Below are 21,921 nucleotides of genomic sequence, written 5' to 3' on the forward strand. Positions count from 1 at the left end.
TCGGGGAATAATTATGCAGCGCGCGAGCGGAGGTGACGTCCTATTACTTTGCTCCGAAATATGAACGAACGCTACTAGAGTGACAGTCGAGTCGGATCGGAGACGGCGACGGACGTCCGAACCGGCGACCCGGTAAGCGGAGAATCCCGTTGAAGTCTGTTACGCTCGAACGGACGCGCAGATAAGCGTTGAGATGCTGAACGGTAGGCTGCCACAAAAAGCGATGTAGAGGGATGAAGGGAAAAGTAATGGTGTGTTAAAGGGGGTGCGCTGTGTAGAGGGAGAATAAGGAAAGAGAAAAAACTGGGATGTTGTATAGGCAACTGTGCGCTTTCTGTCGTTCAATTGGATTTATGAGTGATGAAAAGGAAGGGTTCCTCTGCAGCGGTCGCTCAGTCACTGAAACGTACGAGAATACGGAACAATGAGTCTGTGTGTTTGTTAAGACTGGATGTATGTGAAGAACAATGCATCACCATACAGCTGTAAACTGAACATTGCGGGATTTTGCTTAGCGCTTCGGAAGGAATTCGTTGCCGTTCTTCAACGTGTATCCATCGCACAATTCAGGTAAAATGGGGCTTTTACAGTACGGGGATTATGTATCTATGATATGCAGTTGGATACTGAGTTGGACAAGTTTATACGCCAGAGGCTGTTAAAACTAAGAATGACGGCTGCTGCAACTCTGCGCCCTAACAGCCAAATTGCAAAGGAGCGCGTTGCAAGAAACATGCCAAACTGCTATTCGCCAGATTCGTTGATTTCTTTCTTTTTTTTGCTTTTCTTTTCTTTTTAGAAATTGTTGGGGTTTCTGTATAAAATCTGCTATTAGAAATGTTTTAAAAAAGTCATAATTAATACAATCATTTTTATTTATTTAATTAAAATATCTGTGCTATATTTAAATCTGTGCAGATTTAGGTGTGATAGTGTTACAGCATGCATTCAAATCAGAGAGCTGTTTGATGAACTTTTTTTCATGAAATATGATATTTTATGAGGAGATTTTGCACACATTCTAGTATGATAAAGTACGTCATATAAGGAGCCTGCATAATTCACTCTCACCGAGAAGGATCATATAATCAGTGATACAGCCTGTCTGGATACCACTCTCTTCAGTGCTGGTGTGGATGACTGTATGCTGGACTCTTTGCAGGTATGGGATATGGACCACACTGCAGCACCAAAATGAGAAGTCTCTGGGTCGGTGTTGTTTTCATGACTTTCACCTGCCATCTGAGGTGTGTTACTTTAATACTATAATATTCACTTTCGTGCTATTTATTGTATTGTTTCATTTTTATTAGAACATGTAAAACAATGTCTATGTGATTTGATGTCAGCATATTTCTAGACCATCGCTCTAAAACACTTCATAGTTGAAAACGAATGCTTATGGCTGTTCATTCTCTGTGGTAATTCTAGTTATTTATTCTGTCTGATCAGCCTTTCCCAGTCCACTGCAGGGACCCCTAAAGAGGCAGAGCTCAATGATAACATCACCGTTTTCACACGGATCCTGGATGGATTGTTGGATGGCTATGATAACAGACTGCGACCTGGGCTAGGAGGTAAACTCTGCCTAGATACCATCTCTATCTTAAAACACCATCAGAACAAGCTTTGCTTTGGAGGTGTTTTTTCCCATTGAATGGTTTTTTTACATCACTTACATCTGACATTGACCTTCGATGGTTCTTCTGAAAAGGGATCTTCGGATAATGGTTGATGTTTTTTGAAAAATAATTCTGTACATTCTATCATGACATCTGCATGAAGGACTTTCATTTGAAAAAGGCGATAGTTGCTGCTTCTATTCAATCCACCAACAGATCAGAAGTACACAGAAACGAAAAAATCTCCTACAAGCAGAGATGTTTTCACTAAGCAGAAGTGATTACTGAAATTGCCAGGTCCTCTGTGGAACTCAAATGGGCACAATTTCCCAGCACTCTCAATTACAGTGTTCTTGCAAGGGACAGAGGTGGAGAGAGGGAGGACGTTTGGCCACTGACCTTGAAAAATCTATCGTTCTTTTCGAAGGGGGCAGGTTCATTGTTTTTGGAGGGCAAAAGCAAGGCATTATGGCAGAGAGCGAGAATAAACACCGAGCTACTTTATTTACAGTATGTGGGAGAGAATAAAAGAGAGAAGCGCTGTGATGTCGGTAGACAAATAATGGGAGTGAACCTGATGTAGTGCTTTGAGAAGCGTAGTCAGATGAATAAAATGGAATGCTACTAAAGACAGTCATTAATTTTAAGAGAACACAGCTAGCTCATTAATATGTCGCTTGTATTTCAGAATCAAAGCATTCATTAAACTTATGCATTTTTTCATATTTGGATGTATTGTGCATGTGTCCCTATTACTAAAAAGTAATTAAGCCATTGTATTGTAATATATAGCAGATCCATATTTAGAAAAGGAGATGTTTTATATACATGATGAAATAAAAAATGACTCTGATTAATCTTATTCTGCATGTGGCTTTACAGAGAAAGTGACAGAAATTAAGACCAACATCTTTGTCACCAGCTTTGGGCCAGTTTCAGATACTGAGATGGTAAGAAGCATTTTCTTTCTTCATTTAGAAAGCATTCATTAGACTGCACAGCTGGAAATTCCCATCCGTGTTTTTCCGTTTCATCAAGGGGCCGATCACTTCATTAAACCCAGCCTCAATCATTCCTTTACCTCGCCAACATTTCCCAATGTAGGAATAAAATGCATTATGCCAGATATCTTAATGTGAACTGATGGTACTGTTTTGATATCTAGTAAAATTATGCTTTTGATTCTCCATTAGAGAGGTCCATCATGTATATTTACAGGGCTGAAAAATATATAAACAGCTTTAGGAAAACGTAAGAGATCGTTCCAAAATTGTTTTCAGTTTTTCATGTGTTTATGTAAAATTATGATTTTTGTTTCATTCTTTAAACTACCAACTTTATTTCTACCACATTTCAAATCAAAATATAGTTTATATTTGCATTTATAGCAGAACAATGAATACAGGTCAAAATAACTGAAAAGATGCTCTATATTTTTTCAGACCTCAAATACTGCGTAGAAAACAACATCATATGCACTTTTAATCAATACCGCAGTAATATTTGTTTGTATTTATTTAATGTATTTATTTAAAAAAATGTGATAACCTCGTTTTTATCACAGTTTTCATGTGTCTTGTCATACTGTCAGTCTTTCACATTGCTGTTGGGTGACTTTATATCACTCCTGAGGTTTGATTATGTTGAAATTCAACAGACACTGGACTGGAATAGCCACAATACATCTAGAAATGCTGATTAAATAAAACATTGAATAGCCTCTCAATTTTTTCATGACGCTCATTGATCCCCCTTCATCACAGGACCCGGGACAGCGTTCCTGGTTTTTCAAATCCACTCACCACCTCCCCACCCCAGACCAACACCAGTGCTCTATTAAATGACATTGCTGTTTCCCTTCCAGGAGTACACCATTGATGTATTTTTCCGTCAGAGCTGGAAAGACGAACGTTTGCGATTCAAAGGCCCAATGGAGATGCTACCTCTGAATAACCTGCTGGCCAGCAACATTTGGACCCCTGACACCTTTTTCCTCAACGGCAAAAAATCCATCGCCCACAACATGACAACGCCCAATAAGCTGCTGAGACTGAAGGATGATGGGACATTGCTGTACACCATGAGGTACCAGTTTAGACACTAAAGTCTCAAGTACAGATCCCTGTCAGCATGTGAACCAATGTCTGCTTGAAGGGTTTGAGTTTTTGTCTGTAGAGGAATCATACAATTTACCGTCATTTCATTTATGGCTTTCCTCACCCACATCGTGCACTGAACCTTTGTCATTTGATAGATGTGTTAAGCACACGTCCGCTTCGCTTCAGCTGAACTCAGCTGCTCATGTTCTGCACCATACAATCTCAGTGGGAATGTTTGGTGTGCCCCTTGCTAAAGCTAGGATTTCTCTTTATTCTCCTTTATTATTTTTTTCCCGAGGTTATGTCTATTTTCATTGTTTTAAAAGCTTGGTTGGCCATGAGCTTCTGCGTCTGTAGTCAATCGGAAAGGATAAATATGCTGTCAAAACTTAAATCTTAAAACGATTACACGCAGTTACCTACTTTCAACAAATCGGTTGAGACTGCAGGACGGGTATTATGTCACCTCATTAATATTCACTAGCGAGACTGATTTGCCCCTTTCTTGACTTTCTGCCCCTGCTGTTTACTCAGTTATGTTATTTTGACTTTGTGCCTCAAGGCTGAGGTGAACAACCCAAGGTTGTACCAGAGAAACGAAAGAGAGAGCAGAAAGACAAGGAGAAACAACAAAGGAGAACGAGGGCATGTGGCTGTATGTTTATACCCCGTTGTTGAATCGTTCTCCACAGACTGTCTGCTCCATTACTCGCACTAGCAGGGCGGAGGGAGAGAGCGCACACGCATTCACTCGCATTCAAACACACACAGTTTTTGCTCGCCATGCTGCCATCAGCAACAATCTACTGCCAAGAACTGTGCATCGCTGTGTTAGGACTGTATAAAAGTCGCTATTGTTGTTCTAAGAATGGCATCAATATTGTGGAAAACACTTGACTAAGTGCTGAGGAGCACAATCGCAATGATGTTAGTCAGTTGCTTTTATTCTCTGAGGTTACAGTTATGCTAATGCATTGTAAAACAAGTTATTAGCTTTTATTTACTCAAATTTGAATGCAAAGGGGGATCCGGTAACACGGGTATAATTAGATTAAACGTAGTAGGGCTAAAAGGGATCTAAAATAAATAAAAAAGATGGATCATCTATTTGCATAAAATGTATTTGTTTGCTGTCTGTGCTGTATTATGAGACCAAACACACAAATGATTACAAAATCCTTCAGTTGATGAAGACTTAAATAGAACTGCTTTTCGTGATCACGTTGTCATTTAGATTGAAGGCGAGCTCATCAATCAAACATTAATGACTCTGAGACGGAAATGACTCAGTCTATGTCATTTAGAAATCGATGTTGGAGATATTGTATCTTGCCTACAATGAAGTCTGCCCGGCGTTGTATTTCCTAACAATGCAAACCATTAAAAGGGCCTTTTACCACTCGCTAATGCACACATTGTTTCGGGAAAAGCGATAAGCAGTAGGTTTTCTTCTCTTTCCTTTCAGGATGAAGAGGAGAACCTAAGATGCCATCAAAAAGCAGGGCAAACTGTTTCACCACCCACATTCTAAAAGTGGAATGCAGTCTATGGGCTTTTATTAGCGTTAAAAAGGAGGTTATGAGATTGAACAAAAGGGAGATGTGCTAGAAACTGTCAAATCTTTTGAAGGGTCTGTCATTCTTGAAAAATGTGTGTGTGTGTGTGTATATATATATATATATATGCTTGTGTATATGCATGTTGAGACGAATGGTGCAGTATAGGCAAACTGGGAGTATAAATTAAGAATGAAAGCATGTGAGATGTTCACTAATATCAAGTAATAGATGTCACAGATTTTTTATCATACAAGTCAACTTTAAATGCGCAAATGGATACAAAGTCTAGAGGTCATTTTTTCTAGGCTACACGGCTCCTCTTTAATTTTCTAATACATATTTTAGGCAGTATTTTGAAACAAAACACAAAAAAATGATCTGTGGCATTGGCGTACTTAGTCCCCACTGTACGAGATGTACTGTATAGTGTACTCTGTATTTGTTTTCCCTACTATGGCAGTAAATGGAGGAGGAGATCTGTTTGGTTTCTGACATTGGTTACTGATCGTTTGGAACGATCTTAGGCTCAGGAAATGATGACAGATTTTTTATTTTTGGTGAACTATCCCTTTAAGAAAAAAAACACGACCACCTCTTTACAATTCTAATAAATATTTAATTAAGTATTTCAAATGGTTGTGGCTAAAATACAAAAAATAGCATATTTGTGGCTTTGGCATATTTAGCCCTCACTGTACGAGATACTGTAAAGAAAAATTCACGATCACCTCATTACTACTCAAATAAATATCTTAAGTAGTCATTTCAACGGTGCGTTACTACACCTGATATGTGTGACTTAATATTGCCTAAGCACAGGATCAGCCACTGTTAAATATTCAAAATCCATCTATAGGACAGGTTTATGATATTTGAAAGCAGAAATAGTTGTAATGGACTATCGCAGACCAAACAAAGCTCAAAGTCAGTATGAAGCTCTGAACACTCCCAGCTTGTCGAGGCTCGAGTACCACATCATTTCTTCTACACCCAGCAACGCTGACCTCAGCACTTACTGCTTTCAGTAAGTACATAGCGAGCCCTTCACCTCCCATATGGCTGGTTTTGATAAAGTTGTGTGAGCTGGGTGAATAGAGGTTGAGTTTAGAGCACATTCTTTCATTTTTTCCATACAGCAACTCATCATCAAGCTGTCAGAAATGAAAGGCCCCGCTTTGATTAAGCGACGGAACAGCGCCTCACGTGTCCCGCCCCATTAATTACATTCTCACAGGGTTTCCAGTCAGAGATGCAACCACCGGCCCTTCAACTCTGGCCCCTTCCTCAGCTGCTGATGATGGAGGTTTCAAACAGTTACAGCACTGTGGCAATATCAAGCCTTTCATTATGCTGTCATCTGAGGGTCAATGCTTTCATCTTATTGCATTGCTTACACCAAAGCCCTGAATGGAAAGCAGGGACTTTGAGAGTGAGGGCATAATGGGTACAGTGTGGCATAATAAGGTAGCCATTATGATAATGCTAGCTATGATCCTCTCTGGCCTCCTACAACTGCTTTGCTAAATGGCCTTGCTAATGACTTTGCTTTAGCAGCAGACGTTGATAAAAAATGACTGTTGTATTAAAGAGGCTTATGCAACTTTTCTGTGGTGTGGTGAGCACAATTACGTTTTCTCAACACATCTAAAGACTTTTAACACTGCTTTACTATCACTCATAAACAGGCAAAGCACTATAATATCTAACATACTATCATACTCATCAGAAAAGATTTTTGTATGACTGTACATTGTTTACATATGTTTCTTAAAAATTCATCTTAATGACATTTAATGTTTATACAAATTGTATCTACTCCACTAGAGGTCACTGTAGGACAGCTGTTTCCGCCATTGCAGAGTAGCGTCTTCTCTACTTCTGAACACTGATTCAGATTATCTTACTTTATTTTTTTATACATTTTATTCAACCTAAAAACATGTTTTCTGTTGTAATAAAACGATTTATTACATTGTTGTTGAAGTCATAATATTTTAAAGCAATAATTAGACAAAGTTGAAACTATTTAGAATCAGAAAAGCTGTACAAACATATGCGACAGGGCATATAAAAGGGTAATCCAGAAACTATTTTCATTACAGTTGTGTAAGAAATACACATATAAGTGTAAATCAAACATATAAGGCAAACATAGTCGGGTTTTTTAACAACAGAAGACATTAATTTAATTAAAATGAAAAAAAATTAATATAAGAAAAGATAAAATAAAAAAAACAATAGTCGAGATTTGAGGTGACAATTCTCTTAATGGTAAAGAACTGAAAGTGACAGCAGGATTTCCCAAACTGGGATGCTCGAGCCCCTGGTGGACATGTTTACCTCCTCAGGGGGGGTACCTATCAGGGGGAACTTAAAGTAAATTATTTTGGTCAAGTTTGAACCCCCCTGATGTACAGTATTCTATTGTTTTGTTGCTCTCAAGAATTCCAGCAGGTGGCACTATCAGCCAAGAAATACTTTGCATTCAGATATTGAAATAAAGCATGAATGAAAAATATGAGTGTTTGCGTGTGTGTCTAAGCAAAGCCTGAATCAGAAGTGATTTACTTTGTCGGTTTGGCAGTGCTCCACTTTTTGCACTGGATGGCAGCCTTGTTCTTTAAATAAATCTTAAGAACACATTCAAACCGGTTTAAACTAACAATAAAATTACTGTAGTTATTTTATATATATTTTAAAAGATCAATTTACATGTTAATGTTTCTTTCTTCAGATTGACCATATCAGCAGAATGCCCCATGCAGTTGGAGGACTTCCCTATGGACGCTCATGCCTGCCCACTCAAATTTGGCAGCTGTAAGTCAACCAATAGCCTTTTCTTTCTGAATGAAATTATGCTAAAAACAAAATGAAAGATTATATTTCGGCTCTCTTTACAGTAAGTGGTTTTGCAATTAGTTGATATAAAAAATGAAAGAATTTGTAATGTTTTAATTCCTGTTAAGCATCAAGAGTAAATCAATTCGATTTCTAAAACTGAGCCGTTACAGCCCAAGCAGCAGGAGACCACACTTTTAGAGAATCCCCAAATTTCTAAATACCAATTTGGTTGGCTTAGTACAGCAAGGAATTCCAGCAAGGGATATAAAAGTTGGCAGAACAGTAATTTAGTAGAAACACTAATAGAGATTAATCTTGTATTTGTCATGGGAGATTCCTATTGAAGTGGAAGATGGGAGATTTATCTTTCTGCTAGTATGTGGCAAAAATATTTTAGTCTTTCTCTTTATTTATTATATATTTATGTTTTTATTGACCAGTTTTATTGCACTTTTGACCAAACTGTTGAAGTAAATCAACTTAAGTAGCAATAAATGCTATGGGAGTCATGTCATAGATTAGGCTATAGGGATATTTGTTTCATCTTGGACTAATGTAAGATTAATGTCGAAACAAAACAAACATTTCCTGTTCCCTTTCTGTCGGTCTCTCAACGTTGTGTCGAACCGACAGATGGGGTTTGACTTGAGAACCTATCATCTTCTGACTATTTTGAAAAGGCCAATGAAATTGGCGAATTAAATTTGAATGCCGGACTCCGCCCCCGGATATCCGGGTATTAAAGGGAGACGGCGTGCTGCATTCATTCACCTTTTGTTCTTCGGAGCCTTCGCATCTGATGACAATACTTCTAAAAGAGCAGCGTGGGTGATATGGGGATTTCCGTGAGCATTAATCCGTCAGCCACCGGCTCGCGGCCCGTTCATGCCCCGTCTCGCTCGTCTAGCCACTCCCTAAAAGACGGCACCTCGCCGTCTTGCTCCTTCCCCACGTACTCGGACACGATGCATGATGAAAATTAGATCCCTTGCAGCATCGGAGGGAGACGTACTGGCTTCCGACCCGGATGATTCCTTGGAGCCCCCTCCCCGGGAGGTTGCGCTCGGGATGAAACGGACTTGGAAATGTCTGCCGTGCGCTCTCGGGCCGGCGCGAGCATTCGGAGGCGATGCACAGCACCGACTCTAAGCCGCGCCCAGCCCCGGTGCCTTTTTGTCCCCGAGGTGCATGAGGAGCTCGGTAAGATTGGGAACGTGCCCTTTTCGGCGCGTTTTCCGTCAGACTGACTCTGTCACTTTCTCTTCCCTCGATGGGGGGGCAGCTAGGGGCTACGTCGACGTACCCCGGGTGGCGGGTGACGTTGCGGTGCACTTGTGCTGCAGGTCCATCAGTGAAAGAGTTACACGAGGGAAGACCAACCCAAAGGTAATGCAGGAACTCTGCGCCACCACCGACCTCGCCCTCCGGGGCGACGAAGGGGGCCTGGTGCCCACATGTTCACAAGAGCTTTCGTTCCCCTTGGGTCTTTCTCACAGCCGCTCTCACCCTCTGCGGACGGTGTTCGGCGACTCGACATTGCGTCACGGTGACGCGCAGTGCAGAGTATAAACACTTCCCGTGGGGGTCTCCCCCGGCGGGGGACCGGCACTGCTGGCTGTCGAACCACCCCATCGCGGGGGCGATGAAGCAGATTGTACCTCTAGTCCCCCTGTTTCGGTCTTTGGGTGCTTGGGTAGCACTTTCCAAGCCGTCACGGTGGCTACAGAATACGGTCCCTCTCGGCTATGCGATCCAATTCGCCAGGCCTTCGCGCAGGTTTCGGGGCATCCTCTTCACCTCAGCAGAGGCAGAGATGCTCCTGTACTACGGGCCGAGATTGCCCGTCCCCCCGGCCAAGATGTCCAGCGGGCTTTACAGCCGGTACTTCGTCGTCCCCAAGAAAGGTGGAGGGTTGCGCCCTATTCTTGATCTGCGTACCCTAAACAAGCACCTGCAGAAGCTGCCTGTTCAGGATGCTCACGCAGAGGCGCATCTTAACGTCTGGCAGACGTCAGGATTGGTTCGTAGCCATCGACCTGAAGGACGCATACTTTCATGTCTCGATTCTCCCTTGTCATCGGCCGTTCCTACGGTTCGCTTTCGAGGGACGGGCATATCAGTACAGGGTCCTCCCATTCGGCCTGTCTCCACGGGCCTTTACAAAGGTCGTGGAAGCCGCCCTCGCTCCCCTCAGGGATGCTCTCAGGCTCCTCAGCACAAAAGGTGAATGAATGCAGCACCCCGTCTCCCTATTATACCCTGATATCCGGGGGTGGAGTCCGGAATGCAAATTTAATTCGGCAATTTCATTGGCCTTTTCAAAATTGTCAGAAGATGATAGGTTCTCAAGTCAAACCCCATCTGTCGGTTCGACACAACGTCTCGTTCCCCCCATCAGGGAACGGAGGTTACATACGTAACCGAGACAGTTCACTTCATTTTCACAGGGTTGTGGTTATTCGTATAAACAATATCTACACTTATATTCTTATCTGTATAGATTCTATTGTGCAACGATTAATTGCATTCAGAATAAACATTTTTGTCTACATAATTTATGAAGAGTTTGGTTCCAAAATGAGATAACTCAGTTTTTAAGCATTTTAAAAAATCCGTTTTTTTATTGTGCAGTCCAATTAATATCAATCAAACTGCAGATGTTTGTTTTGATTTGAGCCACAATAACTCAATAAATACAGCTAACTAACACAATAAAACACAATAAAAACATGTTAATTGAAAAGGTTTAAAGTTATCTCATTTTGGAACCAAACTTTTCATTTGTCTGTCTACTGTGCATATTAATTGTGTATTATAAAGACATTTTCACCTGCTAACAAGCATTGTCAATACTAAAGCCACATTTTCAAAACTCTTCACACATTCAGCAAAACAAAAGTCTGTGCAGTCCAAACTGTGATTGATTTTTCATTGCTTTCAAACTAAATACATTTAGTGACCACATTTTTCATAATTCACAAATACTTTTGTCATTTTAAAACAAATGTCATGTATATATTATATATTTTATTTTTAAGTACGTAAGCAGAAAGTTAAATAAAATTATTTTTTCCTGAAAGATTTATGACCACCATTTACATGACTAGATGACTTAACTGTACATGTATGTGAGTGTGAAGACACTTCTCCTGAAAACTGCCAGTGTTGGATTAGATATTCACACTGTATTTTTCAAGATGCATTTCCAGAGAAGATGTGATGTTGATGAGAACTTGTGGCCAAATGCGAGAGGGAGACATTTTTTCTTTTAGTTTTTTTACAGAAATTATCATTGCAGTCCTGGGATTTCAGGATTCCCCGTCAAATCTTTTCACCTTTTGACTGTTATTGTTTGTACTATATTAAAAAAATTGAATTGCTGCATCTCAGATTTAGTATTTTTATAGTACATTCAAAATAGTGGAAAGTGGTTATTCTATATAAAATTTGGATTCATTTAAATTTCAAAATGAAACTTAATCATTTCTGTAATGCTCCCTCACCTTTGTTAGTGTTTTTAATTAAATTTTTGTTTTCTGAAAGAGAATTGTTGCGAGTGTTACTTTGCGACAGGCTTATTTTTAGACATACATGAAGTGTTTTGTTGGTCTAAGTGAGTTTTGGAGGTGAGATGAACTGTTTGGCCGACAGTCATGTTGGTAATGCAAACTGTGTGAAGCGTTCTGAAAATGTGGCTTCAGTATTGAACAATGCTTGTTAGCAGTTGAAAAAAACTGTAATAGGCCCACATGCAAATGTTTCATAAATGTTTATATCTATATGTGTACGTGTATGTGTATATAAATACAAAATGAATATGCACAATACACAGACATAAATTATGTAAACACAAACTTTTATTCTGGATGGGATTAATCCCTCTGCATGCAGGACAGCTAACGTACTGGTGTTTTAGATTCACTGTAAAATGTCGACAGAAACAAAAAATGTGGTAATGTCCGATTTGTCTAGTGTTATTTTTTTAACAGGTTGTTTAGCCTGATTGAATCAGTTTGACTACATCAGGCTTCACAAACACAAGTCGTAAAAGGTCAGATCAGGTAGAAATAGATCATTAAGGTAACAACTTCAGGTCTCTGCTTTTTTCGGTGTACGTCTGTCCAGTTTAGTCTCATTATCACATGGAATCCTGTTCAAGAGCAGGATTAAGATTATCACCTGCTGGCTGCAGGGAGGAGGGTGATTTGAGGACTGGATTAGGAGGAAGGTGTCCTGCCTTAAATCCACTCCATTCCTCCCATATTCACATACACTTATACACTGCGAAGAAAAGAAATTACTGCGTATAGAAATATGATATCCATTATATTTGTACTAAAAGTTAAATTATAATAGACAACAAGATTTGATCTGATTCCTTTTTGATATATGCGCCAACCCTGAAAGAGCCACAATGTGCCAATTTATGATACCCAGCTGTCACAAAAGCCTTTTGTGCACGGAGAAAACGCCCATATTCTTGTAGCTGACTGGTATGCCAAAACTTTTTCAATATTATTATTTCTCTTATGTTTAGTCTGGGAGAATGCATACCCACCTGTCTTTGATTCTTGCTTTTTTCCAACCTTGTTTCCTTTATTTCACTCTCGCTGCATGTACAACAACATTTACTTTGAACGTATGTGTTCTGTTGAACATAAAAGAACATATTCTAGGAATGTAGGAATGCAAACACTTTTGACTTCCATTGTGGAATGGGCTAATGGTGGCCAAGAACCGTTTAGTTACAAGCATTCTTCTATATATCTATCTGTGTGTCCATCTGAACAAAATAATTTTTAGAATTTTTATTTTTGGGTGAACAATCCCTTTAAGTATGTTCTTGAATGTTTAGTACACAATTAAGCTTTAATTATCATCAATTCTCACTATTAACTAGTTGTTATTAGCATGCCTATTATTGGCATATTGGCCGTTTAGTAGTACTTATAAAGCACATTATATGCATGACCATACTCTACATCCCTAATCCTACCCAACACTTAAACCTAACAACAAATTAAGAGTTTATGGGGGGAAAAATATCGTAGTTAATGGTTTTTTAACAGCGAGAATTGCCCTTATACTGAAGTGTGACCTATATTTGTTTTGTATATATTTATTTAACCTGATTTTACATATATGCCAAATATTTTTAAAAACCTTGTAAGCCCACATGATATATAAATAATTCATTATTACGCGATAATTGCATCACGAGACTCACGCAGGGAATAGTTTAACACCTTTTCTACTTTGCGTTCTTTTGGAGTGTTAGCTCAGATGTATAAAGTGGAGAATTAGTAATTGTACTTCAGGCAACAAATGTGTTTACTTCAAGTATTGTGCTCTGTTATGTAAAGAGTTATATAAATTGTGGCAGCACTTAGCAGCTTTTGTTTGGCCGGTTGGATAACAGTGACAGACGGCTGGTTTTCACCGTCATCTCGACCAAAATGCTCCAGAGAGAAAACAGTGCTCGAGAACTGTTAAGAGCAATTGTGAAGCTATGGTAATGCAGAGCCTTTTGTTCCAGAATATTCTGCTCTCAAAGAGATGCTCACAATCACTGCCGTAGTGGGTTATCTTCGGAGACGCAATGCACATTAGTCACAATGAACATTAATCCTGAATTCATGCCTTTGTATCCCATTCATCAATTGTGTTAAAACATTCTTTCAAAGGCACAATACGCTTATGCTGTCATCTAGTTGATTTTATTTGCTTGAAGAGTTAGCGAAGGTTGTTTTAACAAAGGGTCGTTGAATTGGATCTATTCAAACCATTCATGGAAAACTGCTAATGCTATGAAATACTACCTGCTATATGACCTTACCTGTAGCCATGTGCTGGCCCATAAGTGTGGATGTTGGCAAAAATAAGAGACAATTGAAATCTTACAAAATGATAACTATTATATTAGAATTAAAGATGTTACCATTTTTATAATCTAGCATCCTCTACTGAGGTATTCACGTACTCTTTCACGTCCTTCTTTTGTAGAAGGAAGGGTTCATCAAGGCTCCAGACTACAACTATATGGTCGAATTTTGCAACCAGTTTTTGAGACACCGCAAGCATTTTTTACAAGTACTCGTGCATGTGCCACCTTGGATTTTTTTCTAGTGGTTATATCTCATGTGAGGCCCACCAGTGTAGGCCTACAGTTATGTATGTGTGAAAGGGAGAGTCCGGAGCTGCGCGCCGTGTGCGGCTGGGTGACTGATGTTTCTCGCTTTCGTCGCGTCGGTAACAGCTCAGCTGATCATTCACATGTTTACAGACACAAGGGGAGCGCGTTACTACGATTCGCTGTTTGCTGTGACGGATTTTCTGAGCCTGAGGACAAACGATTTGATATTTGAGACGTTGAAAACGACACTAAACGCTGAGCAGTTCAGAATACATCATTTATCTGTTGAATACTTGAGACAGATATGAATCATTTCCAATTCTTTCACAACAAGAATGAACGACAAGCAGGGGCGGACTGGCCATCTGGCGTGTCGGGCCTTTTCCCGGTTGGCCGCTATCGTTTGGGGCCAGTAACGGACGCTTTTGGCCGTTAGCATATTATGAATGCGAATTAACCACGCATTAATACGAGCCATTTCGTTTGCTTTAACACTACAATTCAATTGGCTATAGTATACTTTTTCATACAAAATGAAATGCACATTTTTAGTTGGTCACAATGAATTAATTACTAATTTGGTCTGGTTTAAACAGTCTCTTTACTAAGCACTAAGCTTCTCTTTAGGCTCTTGCCTCTTTTTAAATGATGAGCAGAATCACACCCGCCACCTGCGGTTAACAGGTAGTATTTTAAAACTATTCTAACACATTTACACATATTTAAATATCTGGATATGGAAATATTCCATATTTTTAATGGGTCCTTTCAATAGTTAAATTTACTCTTAATCATATACAGATTCTAGATTTGCACATTATGTTACAAAACTTTTTCTCTCAATATGTTTCACAGGATAATGTGCAATGATATAAAGTGAACGTTCACATCCAAAGAATGAGGATTCAGTCAACATTTACTCACCCTTGTAATATCAAACCTGTATGACACCTGTATGACTTTCTTTCTTCTGCAGAACACAAAAGAGGATATTTTGAAGTATGTTGGTATCAGAACAACGGTGGCAACCATTCATTTATATTGTATGGATACAAAAAAAACAATGCAAGTCAATGGGTACCGCCATTCTTTGGTTACCTACATTCTTCAAAATACACTCTTTTGTGTTGACAAGACGGTGAGTGAATGATGACAGAATTTATCCCTCTAACTTCACTTACTAATCAGTTCTGGGTCCTGTTTTAAATCGATATCCTACAGTCTGTATCTTCTGTCTTTTTTCCCCAAACACTTTTTGCCACGTGTTTATCTAACTCCTTCCATACAGCATTACAGCTTCTGGGTTCTCTGTCCAGATTCCCCCAAAAGATGATATAGACTAAAGATTATATGATTCAACCTTGTAAAGGTCGCCAAAGGTGAATCATATTTATGATCAGAATAATCCAATATATATTTTCATATATCTATTTTAAAAAGTTTAGGCTTTGGTGCTGAAAGGTTAGGTCAGCACTGGAATGTGTAATATCAGCAGGTCTACACAATAACGTGTTACTCAAAAATTATAACTCGGCCACCATTTTTCTAACCCTTGTGTCATTCCATACCTGTACGACTTCATGGTTCTGTGAAACAAAAGAAATGATGAAGAATTCTGATGAATTTTATGCTGCGTTGTTTGCCACACAGTTACAGAACAGTAAATAGTCATAGTCAATATGTTCTTTCTCAACCTGCCAAGGTAGTGGATGAAGTTGAAAGCAAGGTTAACTGCTGTCTATGTTGCTGGAATCACAGTATTAGATGGAGCTAAGAGAGAAGGGCTTTAAGGACAAGCTGGAAACAGAACTGTGTGGGTGTTTATATGCATGGAGCGAGTGATGTTTCCTTTTTGTTTTTAAAAGCAGTTCATACTGTATATGCTTTTTTCTCATGTTAGCATTCTGAAGGTAAAATTTAGATAGGGCCTGCATCCTTAGTTATTATGTCAATATATTTCCTTTCGCACAGCTAAAGTTAATATACAGCGTAATAACTGAGCTCATATTTAAGAGATTATGGAGGAAGACCAACGTTATGACTAAAGTGCGAACAAAAACCAGATGGGATGTTTAACAAAAGTAAAACGTTTTCATTTCTTTAAAAATTAAAGAAATGCATATTCTTAGAGGCAGATCGTACGTACTATTCACTCTGTGTGCTGTGGTGACCCTGCTTTAATGGAGTGCTACATTTGTTTCCCCTCAAGCTTCAAACTCTGACCTATGACAGTACATTCCTCTTTGGCAGCTAGACCTTTGCTGTATCAAACAATGTTTCTGTAGTGTTCATGTAAAAAGCATACAGTATCTCCCACTGTGCTCCCACTTTTTTTCTTATTTGCTTCACAATACATTGCTTCACAATACAAACATTTCATACTTTTTGAGGTTCACTGGCCCTGAGTGGTCAAATTTATGTCTTCCCAATTCAGTGCTTTGTAAAACGCTTTATCTACACTGAGACTAAATGTATGGTTGACCAGTTTTAACTCATGAGTGCAGATCTTATTAAGATCAGCTAATGTCCACTAAATTTAAGCAATTACTTCTGCTTAAAATCACAGGCCTTATTTAGCAGTGCTGTCTTTACTCTCTCAGACTCCATTGGCTGTAGTCTCTTACCTCCTAGCTAAAGTGCTTCAGACGCCTGCCTTGGGAGATCTGACATCCTTTGATATGTAACCCAGAAACCCAGAAAAAAGGAAAAATGATGTTCAAAGGAGTCATGCTCTTAACTACAAACAATGGTTTTAAACAGAATAGGAAGTGACAGAGGTTTCACTCATCATCTGTTCAGGTTTCCTTTATAAAAGGTCTTAAATGTCACACACGGTTTGCGGAAGTTGATACCATGAATGCATCATAGTGAAGACAGCTGGTCCAACTAAGACATTTTTCACTTCAGAGAACACAGAGAAAACAGACTTTGTTCTTCAAAAGTTATGCTTTTGCATGGGGAAAACAGAAAACAGACACGCATGAGAACAGCTTATATGCTTGATTTATGTAATGGCTGGAACAAGCTGAAATTTGGAAAGTATTGTTATGCAGTAATTGTGTGCTAGAGGACGATCTCTACCCAGAAAATAGCATGTAAATAAGAATGGCAAGCTCGCTGTGAAATTAGCACTAGAAACATGCACTCTCTCACACACGAATGCACACGCACACACACACACACACACACACACACACACACACACACACACACACACCCAAGTACCATAGTAAAATGGTTATGCAATGATAACTGCTGTTTTAATCATTTATTACCATTTTTCAGAGGCTTTTGTTAACACTATGCAGTGATGCTAATTGTATTAAGTATGAAAAAACAATAAAACAATAATTTCTCCACTGAAAACGGTGCTGTAATTTAGACAATTGTAATTATTGTAACAATTAAGAGTTATATTTTTCAATTAACATCGTAAGCCTTAGCAAACATGAACTAACAAAGAGCAACTTGTTTTTACAACATTTATTAACGTTAGGTAACATCAAAACTATTTTTGATTGCTTTGATACAAATTTAAATATTAAAAATGAATTCGTAAATGTTGAAAGTAGCGTGAAGATAAATGAATGCTGAAGAATATTGTTAGTTCATGTTAACCATTGACCAAAAAAGTCTTAAAGGGATCACGTTTACACTTTTTCAACTTTTGTGTGTTGTGTTGTGTTGTGTGAGCAAAAAAAGGTCTGCAAGGTAAAGGGACTACAACAAGCTTCCTCCCGGGTTAGTGACATCACAAACCTAAATCTAAATTAACATAAACCCCACCCACAGGAACACACAACGGAGGGTCTCACACGAACTCTCCAAACACAACAAACAAATCCACAGGGCAACGGCAAACAGAGTAATCCAAAAGACAACAAGGCAAGACCAGATATTCAGACATAGAGAATTGCAGTGTGACACTAGACAAGACTTTGCAATAAGTGACTGAGACAACCGGGTATAAATTGGCAGACAAACCACAGCTAACAGGACACAGGTAAAGGTAATAACAGATAATGAGTCTGGTCAATGCTTTTGTGTAATGTAGTGTGATATGGCAGTGATGAGGGGAGTGCCTTCTAGTGGATTTGAGAGGGCACTGCAGCTGGTGACTGTAACAGGCCGCATGGGGCTGCTTTAGAGAAGATAAAGAACATTTCCAAATTTTAAAACCCCACAAGCCGTTTGCATAACTAACTAAACCAACTAAACTCCAAAAAATGTTGGGTTATTTTAACCATATACTGGGTCAAAAAGGGACAATTGGTAGAAATGGTGAAGACAGATGCAATAATGTAAGATGTGTGAAAAATATATATTTTGTCGAACAGACGAGCAAGATAACCTATTATAGGACACCCAAAATCAAGAATTTGTAAATAAACAAAACATGACCACTTTAACATGTTGACTAATGTTAGCAAATGTAACCTTAATGTAAAGTGTTGCCCTATTAAGTGTTAAAGTAACAATGCTTACTAGTTGTTCTTTTTTATTCCAGTTGTGTACATTTGCATCTGTTATTTAAATATGTTCTCTGTTCACCGTCTCTTACAATCTTTTGTGGCTGGTACACTATAGAGATTTAATATGTAACACGTTGGCTTGTCCTCAAGCCATTTGAGAGCTCAAGTCTTCGAGCAGCCTTGAACGCCCCTACCTCAAATCGGCCTTATGTAACATACAGCAATGTTTGAGTATGCTAAATATAATCTTTGTGGCACCTAAGACATTTGGTTTGGCTTGGCACATTTTTGTTTCAGCTCTCTCATGTGTGAGTATGCGTTTGTCATGATTTAGTCAGAGGTTGGGGAGAACTGTCACTGTTGAGTGTATTTGAGTCTCCTACATGGAAAGGCAAGATAATACTGAGAGTTTAAGAAATGAATTGCAATGTGGTGGGGTTATTCTAAGGATACTTTATGTTTGTAGACTGTGGGCAGAATAATCCCACAGTCTAGATAGCCGGAGTCAATCTCAGAAGCTTTGGAGACATCCGGCATGAGTGGTAGGATTAATGTTTTGCTTCAAGATTGGATGTCACAATGGAGGGAGGGGTGAGGGCAAGAAAAGTAATGAGAACTGAAATGTCTGCGTCCAAGTGCAGGTTTTTATGTAAATCATCAGGTGTTTATTATCAGTTCATAAATTCATTGCACTTTTTGACAACTTGATTTTAGAGAAGGAACAAAAACAGTTCCGCTAAGCTCTTAAAGTTGCATGACCATACAGTGATAGGAAGACAAGTTATGTTATAACAATGTCATTGTGAAGGGTAAACTATGCAAGGTTGCAATTTTTAGCATATGTGGGAGCTTGGCACCAGTTCAGAAAACGTCGCTTTTGTTAAAACGTCCTATCGTGTTGTCTTTAGGTGAGGTACATGTGTCTGTAGAAAGCTGTTTTTTCACCTGATCCTATTATGCCACACAGGTGCAGATGATTGAATTTATTATCTTGGCACAAAACCTTGCAGAGTCAGACATGCATGCCTGCTGTTAATAAAGAAAGCAGATATTTAGCTGTGATTGATAGATGAAAGCCCACTGCATGTCCTTAAGTTGAGAAATGACAGTTTGTCCATGTACAAGTAACTCAATAAATGTACAATGAAGAATGACAAATCCTAATTCGACCAACTCCATGCAATGTAGACTTATCTAGTTACTCACCATGTGTGGTTTACAAGATACCATCATTGCCAAAAGAAATAAACCTAAGCCTGCTTTTTTAAAGCTCTGAGTTCTCAATTGTGTTTAACTTTAAGTAAAAATGAAATTTTGCGGAATCTAGTGGTGAGGTTGCGAACTGCAACGAATGGCTCACTGACTCAGGGCCAAGATGTCATCACGGCTGCATTGCCGAAGGAGATAACATATGTACGAAAGCAGTTTGTCCATTAAGGGCCACTGTAGAAACAACATGACGAATTCCATGTAAGGTGACCCGTAGTGTATGTAGATAGAAATAGCTAATTCTAAGGTAATAAAAACATAACATTAAAATTATAACACCTCTGAAGAGATAGTTATGTATATTATAATGCATTTATGTCAATAGATCTTCCAAAAATATCCACACTGGACCTTTAACTTGCAACTTTGTTAGAAATAATGTTTCCCCTAACATTCTTACACTGTGTCTACACCGGATGCGACAGCCACATCCAGTGTCATGTTGCATTGTGAAAACAGTTAGCACACAATACAAATATTAAAGCCACAAAAGATGTATTAATTCAACTTTCATGAAATTAAAACACTTAAACCCATCCTTTCGCTGGAAAAAATAGTCCCTGATTGACTGTAAACTGCAAGGGAATGTTTACATTGCTAAGGGTGGTTGCTAAGGATGCTGCGCACTGATATATCGAATCGATGTGTGCATCTGTGTTTTATTGAGTTCCAGAGTGATGACATGTTTTTGTATGCAAACCATGGATGCAAGTTTGCATTTTAGTGCTTTTTTGCACCGGTTCCATTGCCCCAAGGTCATTGTTTTTTTTTTTGTGTTTTGATCAGGTCTGTGGTGAACAAAAGCTCGATATATTTTTACCTGCTCTTAATTTTTAAAGCGTTTAAAAATCTTAAAAACACTGGTTGCTAAATGCAATACAGAAAATGTCAGGGACGTTTAACATCATCTCGCATAAAAGTCCTCTAAATAATGCAATGTGGGCATAAATCTAAAAACTAAAAGGTAGATAGGAATTAATTCACAGAGTAATTCATTATCAGGGAACATGTTTTCAATAGAGTTTTGGGACGCTTGATGGTGGTGATGTTGAGTGACCGTGGTGTAGTCTGTTTATATGTTAGCTTCTTTTTTCTTTTAATTGTATTTAGGCTTAAAAATAAATGTGTTAATTTGTAATTACTTTAATAGAGAAACTGTGTATGTATCATAAACCTTTGTTAATCACAGAGGTTGTTTTTTGCTATCTTTTAAAAGTTTACGTTCCAAAGTTCAATAAATATCAGAATTAAACATATGGTGTAAAACAGTTGGGATATAAAAAAATGTATACATTTTCTATAATCGAACATGCTGGCAGTTATTGGATGTAAATTTCTGTTTACTATTCCAGATGCCTACCCTATCTCAGAAGTGGTATATAAGTGGACTCAAGACCCTGCCAAGTCTGTGGTCGTGGCAGAGGAGGGCTCACGACTCAACCAGTACCATCTGATTGGCCAGACAGCTGGCACTGAAGACATTAGCACAAGTCGAGGTAAATCATTTCCTCACACTAAATCCCATCTACCAGACATTTTTTAATCATTAGTAAGATCTAGTTAATCACAAAATGATATTGCATTTCTGTAGCTCGACTAGATCACTGCATTAGGAGTGGAAAGGTCATGGGTTTGATCCCAGGGAACACACATTATGATGAAATATCTACACCATGTGTCTGCCCGGCTTGTAAATGTGTCATTATCAATTTCTCACACCGTAGGGATTGATCTGATCATTGCACTTGTTGCATCTCACGCATTACAACCTTGAATGACATTTGTTGCATCACACCATTTCGGATTCACTTTCCTACATATGCTGCACATCATGACATAATTTCTCTTAAATAATGTGATAGCCCTTCTGTGATTGTGGCTTTTTTCAAATCAAGCCTGATGACAAATGTGTGATAAGGATTTAAA

The 21,921-nt window shown here is 38.8% G+C and overlaps 2 protein-coding genes across 7 annotated transcripts in view; one reads left to right on the plus strand and one right to left on the minus strand.

The window, feature by feature from the left end:
* Positions 1-21,921, minus strand: part of gabrb3 (gamma-aminobutyric acid type A receptor subunit beta3) — a gene marked incomplete at both ends in the record, with an annotated part of 65,800 nt that overhangs the window by 42,768 nt on the left and 1,111 nt on the right. The window lies entirely within an intron of this gene.
* Positions 1-21,921, plus strand: part of gabra5 (gamma-aminobutyric acid type A receptor subunit alpha5) — a 44,113-nt gene that overhangs the window by 11,823 nt on the left and 10,369 nt on the right. For 2 of the 6 annotated variants that reach the window (XR_013786899.1, XM_079460281.1), the window contains exons 1-7: positions 40-132; positions 1,163-1,247; positions 1,453-1,577; positions 2,505-2,572; positions 3,487-3,707; positions 8,015-8,097; positions 21,348-21,491. Coding sequence is in view for 4 of the 6 variants with exons in the window: in XM_079460281.1 (XP_079316407.1) it covers positions 1,165-1,247; positions 1,453-1,577; positions 2,505-2,572; positions 3,487-3,707; positions 8,015-8,097; positions 21,348-21,491 (724 nt within the window). In the remaining 2 variants the exon portion in view is untranslated. Of the gene's footprint in view, positions 1-39; positions 571-1,162; positions 1,248-1,452; positions 1,578-2,504; positions 2,573-3,486; positions 3,708-8,014; positions 8,098-21,347; positions 21,492-21,921 lie in introns of those variants that run through there. The other 4 variants (XM_079460280.1, XM_079460282.1, XR_013786900.1 and 1 more) reach the window with 4 other exon arrangements.

The sequence above is a fragment of the Barbatula barbatula genome (assembly GCF_947034865.1).
Source record: "Barbatula barbatula genome assembly, chromosome: 7".
NCBI lineage: Eukaryota > Metazoa > Chordata > Actinopteri > Cypriniformes > Nemacheilidae > Barbatula > Barbatula barbatula.